The sequence below is a fragment of the Miscanthus floridulus genome, chromosome 13 (assembly GCF_019320115.1).
Source record: "Miscanthus floridulus cultivar M001 chromosome 13, ASM1932011v1, whole genome shotgun sequence".
Taxonomy (NCBI): Eukaryota; Viridiplantae; Streptophyta; class Magnoliopsida; order Poales; family Poaceae; genus Miscanthus; species Miscanthus floridulus.
The window spans coordinates 22039756-22049929 of record NC_089592.1 but is presented as its reverse complement, the minus strand read 5'-3'; the positions used below and the strand labels follow the sequence as shown (position 1 = coordinate 22049929).

Sequence of the window (10174 nt, the reverse complement as noted above, 5' to 3'; positions counted from 1 at the left end):
GCGGTGCCCGACGTGCGGGCTTGGCGGGTAATGCCAATTAGCCGCCGAACCACCAAGTGACGGTCGACACAACGGGGACGTAGCTTGGTGACAACCAAGTGAACTTCTGAAGAAAATCACTGTGTCAACATTGTTTTCATCATCTTCTCGGTGGTTTGCATTCCGCGCAACACAATCTTGTATTACTTTTATTTACATTGTGCTTGTGTAGTTGCTCTTGTGACTAGTTTAGCTTTAGTAGCTTGCTAGTTACCTTCTTGCTTGTGTAGCATAGAAGTAGCTCCCTTGCGTAGCTAATTTGGTTTGAGTAACTTTGTTAGTCACATTGCTTAGTTTGTGTATCTAAGTGATTTGCGCTCTCTAATTTGATTTGTGTAGCCTTGTTATTGAGCATTGCTAATGAGCTTAGGAGCTTTGTGCTTTTGCATCACTAGCATGTGTAGGAACTTCCCAATTGCCAAAGTACTAGTGCTTAGGTTTGTGTGACCTTGCTCTAGAATTAATTAGGTGAGCTCTAGCTAGCCCGACACCTTTATTGTCTAATTAGTATCTTTATAAGGTGCTTGCGAACTTAGATAGAGGGGTGTAGTCTTGGCTAGATCAATAGATTTAATTCCACATTTGTTTCGGTTAGCCAATGCGTTTAATTTTAGAAATGACTATTCACCCCGTCTAGTCCGCCATCTCGACCCTACAGTTGTGCTCGGGTAGATGGGAAGAGGAAGGAGTGGTTTTGAGTTTTTCACTGTAGCTAGAACACCGTTGGGTCATACAAAAAAATGGCAGTGATTTGCCGGGTAGTGTTATGTTATTGTTGGTCTGGGTCATACAAAAAATGGCAGTGATTTGCCGGGTAGTGTTATGTTATTGTTGGTCCGTCATTCGAGTCGGCAGTGATGCTAGTTCATCCTATGGCCCCGTTCGCTGGTCTGAAATTTGGCTGAAACTGGCTGAAAACACTGTTCTGGCTGAATTGTTGTGAGAAAAAAACACTGTTCCGACTGAAAAAAGAAGCCGAACAAGCCATTTTTAAGACAAGCGAACAGGGCCATGTGTTACAAGCTATGTACTGTAGCATGTAGAGACGAATCCGAATGTTTAAATATCCAAAAAAAAAAGATATGATATTCATATCTATTTTAGCATCATCATAAATATTCGTATTCGTATCCGATTTATTAAATGGATGTATTCAAATTCATTTTTTATCCTTTTCTAACTTATTCTAGATCCATATTCGATAAAAATGTGAAATATCCAATACTATCCATGTCTGTGAAGAACAAAGTACCATCTAAATACTATGCATGCGTTCGTTTACGGAGTATATGCTATTCAAGATTAACGCAATGTTCAAAAAAGATCCACATTGAGTACGATTTGAAGCCAGCAATCATTTACATGGTGATGTAACCTTACGAGCCTCAAGAGCCGTAGATCAAATAAACCTGAGCACTGGTGATTGCCCCCAAATTCAGATTTTGAAGGGGCACAGCACAGCACAACCAACACGCTAAGATAACATGAACAGAACATCAGTCATCAAATGGCTTTCTATTGCCGTCATACAAGAATTCTCAATCAGGCTAATATAAAGCAGCAGCACGTCAATGGCTCTGTACAAATAATCTGCCCCAGATACCTAATAACAACATGATAAAATCACTAGACAACAATGTGCACAATATAATACATGTGAACACTCAGAAGCCCGCATTTGGTAGCTTCCATTACCAGTGGCTGCGAGATGTCTGATATACAGCACAATAAAATGGGCGGTGTACTCACGATATCATCCTGTATTCCCGGGTTAGAAGCACTATGGTTATGAACTGCTTGTGATCTTCTGATCTGATGATGAAAAGGGAGAAAAAAAAGAATGATCAGCATTGATAGTTCGCTGCAGCATGATATATAGCTTGTAAACCGTACCACTCACGCCTAGAAAGAGTCCGTGAACACAAATATCTCTATTCAGCACAGTACAAGCAATTTAAATTTCTCCATCTATTGCTTGTATTTGATTTTTTCCCATGATGAGAACATTTCGCAATTCTCAATAAAGATAAAGATTACAGATTCATTCACATACAACTGAATTTTATCACGAGTAATTTGCATCACAAGTACCATCAAACCCCCTTTCGTTGGAAACGTCAAAATCCCCTAGATAAAGAAACTTAGAAGTTTTCAAACAATTTGAAACGATACACAAAAGTTGAGCTGCAAACTCAATATAGAAAAATTCATACAAAAATGATAAATTTCAGGTGCATATGCACTACAAGACAAAATTCTTGGGAATTTGTCTTCCAGTGCAGGTGCACCTGAAATTTGTTATTTTTGTATAAACTTTTACAAAACAAGTTTACATCTCACCTTTTGTATAGATTCACTATGGATATGCATCGTTTCAATTTTTTTGAGAACTCCTAAGTATGTTTTCTTCTAGGATGGTTTCACGTTTCCATCAAAGAGGGGGTCTGCACTGAATATTTTCCTGACTTGCAAACCTAATTCTATAACAAACCCTGACATCCTTGAGCTGCAGCAACCTCCTCAAAACTAACTGTAACTGTGATGCATATTTACTCATTTATATAATCAAGTACACAACATTTTCCTGTCATGACGGAAAAACAGTTTCAATATATTTTTTTTTCTCGAACTGGCTGGAGAGCTGACCATCATTATATTAAGGAGTGAAACAGATACAAGGTTAAAAAAAAACATGTACGCACACAAGTGGGAGGAACCAGAAGTTAACACAGTTTCAATATTGTGTTAGTTGAGAACAAACCCCTTTATTTCTATAAGATACTGCAGATCCTATCCTATTGATGATTATTTTTCAGTAACTATCCAGTATCCAGTAAGAAAAAATGGAAACTGTGATTGTCTAGCTAATAAGATATATTAGTGCAGGTGCAAGTGGAAATGTTTCAACTGTGCACTATCAAATTTTATCGAGAATTAACAATTAAGATACTAAATAAGACAAACCAATAAAGCAACACTTCCTTACAGAACTGAAACAAGGAAATCAACAGAACCACCAAAGTGAAGAGCTTACCATCTATTTAACCCAATCTCTGGTACATACAAGAGCCTCGATTGTTTTGATACTTAATGTGCTCCATTGCTTATGTATTACATTTACCTCACCGCTTAACGCGGGCTCAAAATTAACAGCAGAAGCTGGAACTGCCAGGACATCACGTGCCATAACTGAAAGGGTTGGATACTTTGTAGAATTACTCATCCACCAGTTCAGAATATCAAAATCATCCTTCCTTGGGACAAGACCATCTTCAAGGTAGTTGTCAAGTTCTGTCAATTGTTGGTTCCTTGTCTGTGCATTAAGATGCTCATCCCAATCTTCCAATGAATCACTGTCAAATCCATCCAACTCAACATCACGAGCTGATGTATCGGCACCCAAGTTATCTGAAAGACCACAATATTCATGGAACAGCTCCCTTGTTGTATCACGAATGGCAGATACATACTTTTCTGCATCGGTACCAAAAGCTCGCTTTAACCGGAACTCAATAAAAGTAATTTTGAATCTGGGGTCAAGAACAACAGGTATCGACAGCCACACGTATGAATTTTGCCAATGCTCATTGAATGCTTCCTGCATCTCCCAAACCATGTTAGCAAGTTCAGTGTGATCAGTTGATGCTTCTTCTTGCAAAGCTGTTCTAACTTTCCACAGTTCATTGAAGTACATATTTGCTGTGGGGCAAACAGGACCACAAATCACTTCAACAGCATGATAAAAAGCCCTGAGTATCCTGCAAACAGACTCAACAGTCTTGTTATCTTCTGCAGATAACAATTCTTCAGGGGGAAATGCCTTCTTGAAATGCAGAAGAATTTCAAGCCTAAAGTAAATTCTGTGCCACCATTTAGCATCTTCCTGTGGGCACTTCAATCCCATATGTGAAACAACTTCTAGAAGTTGCTGTCGAGTCAGAGATGAGGACATATGTGCCTGAATAAATTTCTCTAGTAGGTTACCAACATGATAAAGCACTGGTTGCCCTTTTGAGACAATGCTGTTAAGCACATCATTCACACAAGCGATATTGTATAGCTCACCTCTAATAGGAAGGCATTTCCTTTGGATGAGCAAGTCCATCAGCTTTGAGGTTCCCTCGTCATTTCTAATTTCACTGCCAGATGTCAAGCTGAAATGCTTCTGATCAAGATTCCAATCTCTTATAGCTTCCTGTATGACATTAAATGGTCCAATATCAGAATCTAGCACACAGGCCTCCTTAAACTGTATCATCCTTTCCAAACTAGTAGGTGAGGACCAAAACACACCAAATTTGATGGTTTTCCTTTGAAGTTTCCAGTCAGAATCAATAAAATGCACTGCCAAACAGAGATACTTCACTGAGGCCTCAGCTCCATGAGGAGCCCAAACACTTGCTGACAAAGAAACCCGATGGGACAAGAGTGCAATTCTTTCCTTAAGGTCAGCCTTTTCTTTCTGAAACAAAAGAGTTGAATACTCTTCTATATCAATGCTTGAAGCCATGTTAAATGTGGGGTTTAGGCTCTTTGCAAACCTTCTCATTTCTTCATGCTCGACAATCGACAAGGGATAGCCATGTGAAATAATCATTCTAGTTAACTCTTGATAAGATGCTTCTTGGTCAGGTTTTCTGGTTATATCAGTAGCAGTCTGAGGTGATGAGGTATTTTGCTCTGAGGGATTCATATCATCCATTGCTGGTAAAGCTAGAACATGACGTTCGCCTGAGCTGCCTTTGAGGAACTTACTAGCATATTCTGCAATCTGAACTTTGCCATTTGTCAATGCAGGTGAAAGCTCGTCTTGAAGGCTAGATTTAGAACTCGGTATACTGGACTGGAACAACACACCTTTCTGATGATTTAGGTTATTTCCACTCCGTGCTGGACAAGTCTGAGTATGCCGATTCAAATGGCTTCTACCTTTATCTGCACTGAGTCGCTTGTGGCAATGGACACAGTCAGCACCCTGGACTCTCCCTTGAACATAGAATGGTATAAAATCCTTCCAGACCTTTGACCTGAATTTGCTATTCTCACTATGAGTCAACAACTTTATCTCATCAAGTGAATCTGGAAGAATTTGGTCCACCGGCTCTACTTCATTCACCACTATATGTATAAATGTATAAAGTTTGAGTAGTTCAGTCATAATATGCACAAAAAATGAAAGACAAAATTTTCCATGAAGAAAGCAGGATTTTAGCTTCATACAACATACAGACTAACAAACCACGAAATTTATGAAATAAAGAAAAATGAGAGGACAATGTACTGTACATAGTCTATTGTATGCTCCTCTGTTTAACAATGCATGTTTTTAAGTGTTCTAAAAATGCTTCTTTTTAAGTCGGCCACTGAGACAGATTAAACACGCACTAACCACTTAATATCCTTCACAACATTAAAGTAGGAGCGAGAACTAGAAGTAAAAAAATGTAAGAAAATATTTTATCTTTAAAATGGTAATTTTCATGAAATGAAAGTCCCATTGTAAAGGCCTAAAAGCTTCCATACTAATTAAGGAACTAGAAACAACAACAACAAAGCCTTTTAGTCCCAAGCAAGTTGGGGTAGGCTAGAGTTGAAACCCAACATGAGCCCCTAGTCACGGTTCAGGCACGTCAATAGCTGTTTACCAAGCATTCCTATCCAAACCCATCTTTTGCTCCTAGTCAGTAGCTAAAGCATACCATATGGCAAGTCTGCGTCCTGTTGAAGTGGGCTTGGACAAAACCCATCTTTTGCTCGGCAAATTTTCTGGTGTCGCCACAAATGACTTGTCCCATTGGATTGGCCATCAGCACCTCTGCAACTCATGTGAATATGGCAGTAGCGACATTCCGCGCTCTGAATTGCTCCATCTACTATGATGGGCTTGTATTCGTCCCAAACCTTGGACCTCTTCTTTCTGAGTCTGGAGGGGCCATCAGAAGCTGCCCCTACTTTCATGTCATCACTGTCATGCTCGTCCAAGTGATCCATATCTGCAGATAATCCAATATTATTAACTTTCTCAAACAACATTTAATCTAAATTAAACAGAATGACAAACACCATAATAAAAATGCTTAATCGCCATGAGGAAATGTCAAGAGGTTCTACTGAAAGCTGAACTCCACAGAAAACCTCTCAGCATAAAATGCCAGAAGCATTCTGCACAAACAAACAATAAGTGCAGAAGCTAACTACTACATGGACAATAAGGTGCCAAACGCAAAACAGATAGCCATTAACTCTCACCCATCCTTACAACAACAACATAGCCTTTCACCCATCCTTACTGTTTATTAACAAGGACATACTTGCAATCACCACCACTTCATGCACACAGACAGCTACAACTATAAAGCTAACACATAGTATTCTCTAAGCAACTTCAAGTCTCCAAGCGCCCAATTAATGGCAGAGGACAGAATAAATTCAAGGTAGGGCAAAGTCAATAGCATAGACCACAAAGTAAGATTTAAAATCGAAGTATAGAACACATATAGGGCCTGTTTGGATTGTCGGAATTCATCCGAATTAGAGTCAGTTTCCACACCAGTCTGTTTGGATCCACACACGAATTATAAAGTAAGATTCCAGAGCTTTCCATCCTAGACTAGAAGATGAACGCCCACAACCAATTCACGGGCTTATATATGGAAATCGATTCTCCATCCCTTCCCCACACCCTCATCCTGATTCCCGAGCTCTGCTCTCAGGGCCATGGCGGGTAGGGTTTCCTAGTGCCGGCCCTTCAATAGGCCCCTTCCTCCATCCATCACCAGATCTGAGTGAGACATCGGCGTCCTCCTCCCACCATCCAAGAAGCGAGTCCTGCACATGGGCCACCTGCACGACATGCACCACCACCTCCATCTCCCTGGTGCAATCCCTCACCCTGCCACCGATGTGGCAGTCCTAGAACCACTTGTGCTCCGTGTCGACCAGGAGCTGCCCGCACTGAGGGAGGACGCTGCCATGCGGGGGCAGGCCAGCGGTGCCCTGTGGCAGTTGCAGCGGCAGTGGCGGCAGCAGCCCATGCCCAGCTGGCGACACGGAAGCTGCCCATGGAGAGGTCAGTGGAGTCCCCAAGATTTGCTGGCCCAACCAGAATAACCCTCACCTCGCCGCCCCCCTCCCTCCTCTTCGTCCAATGGTTTGGGTCGATCTAATACACCAGCATCTGTTCTCAAGTTACTCAACCAGCATCGGAGAAATGCAAAAGGCCTTGCAATGTTATTCATTCTAGAGACTGCAGCTCATAGAGCCTCCCCTCTTTCAGTTATCGCTCCCCCAAGACTTACCATTTTACTTCCCCTGAGGTATGCAAAGTTTCATTCGTTCTTGAAAATACTTCTGTTTCGGTTAATTCCATGTCTGCACTCTTTCACCTGACAGCTGAGTATTGCTTCACCAGTAATTGGTTAAATCATTCTAGAGAATCCATCACTTGGTTACCGCCAATTAACAAAATTCTAAGAATCAGCCAAACAAAAATTGGAATTTAATTCTAAGAAAAAGTTTCCATGTCCAGCTAAACAAAAAAATTGAATTGAATCAAATTCTAGGTAACCCATTTCTGGTGGAATCTAATTGCTATAATCATCTTTGTTAAAAGAATTTCTATAACCATTCATTGAATGAGATTCAATTACAGGGATCCAAACAGCCCCATATAGAAATGATCTCTCGGTCAAGCATCATACATCTTGTTGTGCAATTCAGTATTGATAATATTTATTTCCAAAAAGGCCCATTCAACTGTTATGTAGCACCAATACAGATATGCATATCTGTACCTGCCATTTGAAAAAAAAATGTGGACACAATTTAATTTTGTTTAAAAACATAACACGGCATGCCATCTAGGTTTCGTAGAAATCAGCGACACCACTAACAGAGCAGGAGCACACAGTTCACAGGATGAGAAGAAAAGGAAGCAAAGGGGAAGAACAGGATGAACTCACCTCGGCTCCCAACGAATTGCTGCCTTCTCAGTCAGTGATCCCTCTGCCGTCAGATCTGCAAAGCAGCAGCACCAATCCACCACTGAGCACCAAGGGATCTGTAAAGAAAGGAATGCAAGCGTGCCACCACACCAGTCAAGGGAAGTCGCAGAACCTGGTGTTGAATCAAGGCAGATTTGAGGATCGAAGCACACAATCCAACATTGCTGCTCGCAGCAAAGGTGGGATCTAGGTAGGGTTAGGTTGGAGCTGGATGGATCTGTGGGTTGGTGGGTGTTGGGGGTGAGCTTGCTCCCACCCAGTTCATCATCTGGGCTCAAGTGAGCTCTGGAGGGGCTTTTGGCCTCAGGACATGAGAACATCGTCCATGCAACAACGCAATATGGCCCAAATTGTTAAGCCATTTGGCCGTTTGGGAGATTTGAAATTTGCAGCGCTTATTTTCTGGAAAATGGTAGCAGCGGCACTTTCAAAGTTTTCTTTTTGGCAAAAAAGGAGACATGTTCTTGCAAAAAGATAAACAAACTACACTCTATGTTTTAAGAAGGGGCTAAACTCATGAGAAATCAGAACGATATTCGTATTTTCAAATAAAACACCCAGTCAGCAATTTGCTCATATTCAACTCCATGCAACTCACACTGTTCATAGCAATGCAGCGGAACCAGATCAAGAAAAAACAGAAATGCAGATGCCACACTACCAGCGCTGAAACTGAAAGAAAACTACAGTTTAACTTCCTGGAGTTTGTGCTTCAGAGTTCAGAGTGAACTATCTTTCACTAAACTTGGCTAATTTATCCAAAACAAAATATCAGAGATAGAGATAGAGAGAATCCTTTGAACTTGTAACTTACTGCTTATGCTTAAACTTATGTAAAAAAAAAAAAGGACTCTAGACCGGTAGACACCCATAGCCGATATGTACATGCAAAATTGTAAAAGACTAAGCGAGACTACCAGCACTGGGGCCAATCTTCATAATAATGGAGGAAGAATAGGGCTACAATTGTAAAACAGATCGAGAAAAATGAAAAATCGATGCCCCCAAAATCCTCACTTAGTTACGGAATAAAATACAAGGTACGCGGCGCCAAGAAGGTGGTGGGGTGGCACCCGCGCAACCCCAGCACGGGTCCCCGCCGGTAGCAACTCCCGGCGGCCAGGGTGGCGGCGCGGCGAAATACGAGCTGGGCGCACAGTACTTCGGCAGGGAAGGGGATGATGCGGGGGATAAGATGGGGGGGAGGGAGGCGCACCTGGATCAACGGACGTCGTTGGAGGAGGTCCCGCGGGAACGGCGGCGGCGGCGGCGGGCCGGCGGCGTTACCCTTTCTGCGGGAGCCGGGAGCGGACAGCAGCGACCCGACGTGCCCAGGGTAACCCAGTCCGACCCGCCCCAACCCGCATTTGCAGTGAACCCAACCCGCCCCGGCCCGCTAGCTATTGAAACCCATTTCCACCCAGTGACCCACCCAGCCCATACAACTCGTTTCGGCCCAACCCATGCATTGTGACGCTGTTCAGTGTTCACTGCATCGCAGCAGCAGCACCTGACGGACGAACGAACCCAACCCAAGCATTGTGATAGCACAAGACGGGAAAAGCCGTATCCAAGCTGCGTGGCTAATCTGCGCTTTTATACTTCTCATTCAAACTTACCAAATAAAACATCTTACGAAATCAACCGAGTGAAAATCAACTGAGAGGTACGGAATGAAATTACCCCTTTTCGTCAAAAAAAAAAAAGAGAAAGAAATTACCCCTGCGGAGAACAAACCAAGAGCTGAAGTTTTGGTTGTGAATTTTCATATGACAACTGATCATTCAGGCTTCAGGCGATAGCTAATGTACTACTAGAACAAACATGATTCAAATCTGAGATGTTCTGATCCTGGAAGGTACATCGACAGTAGCATCTTACGGGATGCACAAGAAATGCAACGAAGCAAAAATAGGTTCCAAGGATCGGAGTAACTATTATTCATTTTTCGGGATATCTGAAAAATGGAGATGTAGCAAAGAACTATCTCATGTACCCGTGCAACGGTTATATATTATGTACTACAAATGTGCATGTCCCTGCTGCGAAGCCGATCGAAGAACTCAACAGCTGACCTCAATTGATGTGGATAACGGCACCTGATCAAGAATAAGCAAACAAGCATCAGCCAG

The 10174-nt window shown here is 42.1% G+C and overlaps 1 protein-coding gene across 2 annotated transcripts; it reads right to left on the bottom strand.

The window, feature by feature from the left end:
• Positions 1-1519: 1519 nt before the first annotated feature.
• On the bottom strand, positions 1520-9339 carry LOC136499275 (zinc finger BED domain-containing protein RICESLEEPER 1-like). 2 transcript variants are annotated; one of them, XM_066494991.1, is made up of 5 exons: positions 9259-9339; positions 8001-8055; positions 5739-6032; positions 3074-5157; positions 1520-1851 (listed from the first exon to the last, which is right to left on the bottom strand). In XM_066494991.1, the coding sequence occupies exons 3-4, from the start codon at positions 6028-6030 to the stop codon at positions 3077-3079; spliced, it is 2373 nt and encodes a 790-aa protein (XP_066351088.1). In that variant the 5' UTR covers positions 6031-6032; positions 8001-8055; positions 9259-9339; the 3' UTR covers positions 1520-1851; positions 3074-3076. The 2 variants fall into 2 exon arrangements, with proteins under 2 accessions (XP_066351088.1, XP_066351087.1); XM_066494990.1 differs by having other exon boundaries at positions 8001-8098; positions 9259-9299.
• Positions 9340-10174: the final 835 nt, after the last annotated feature.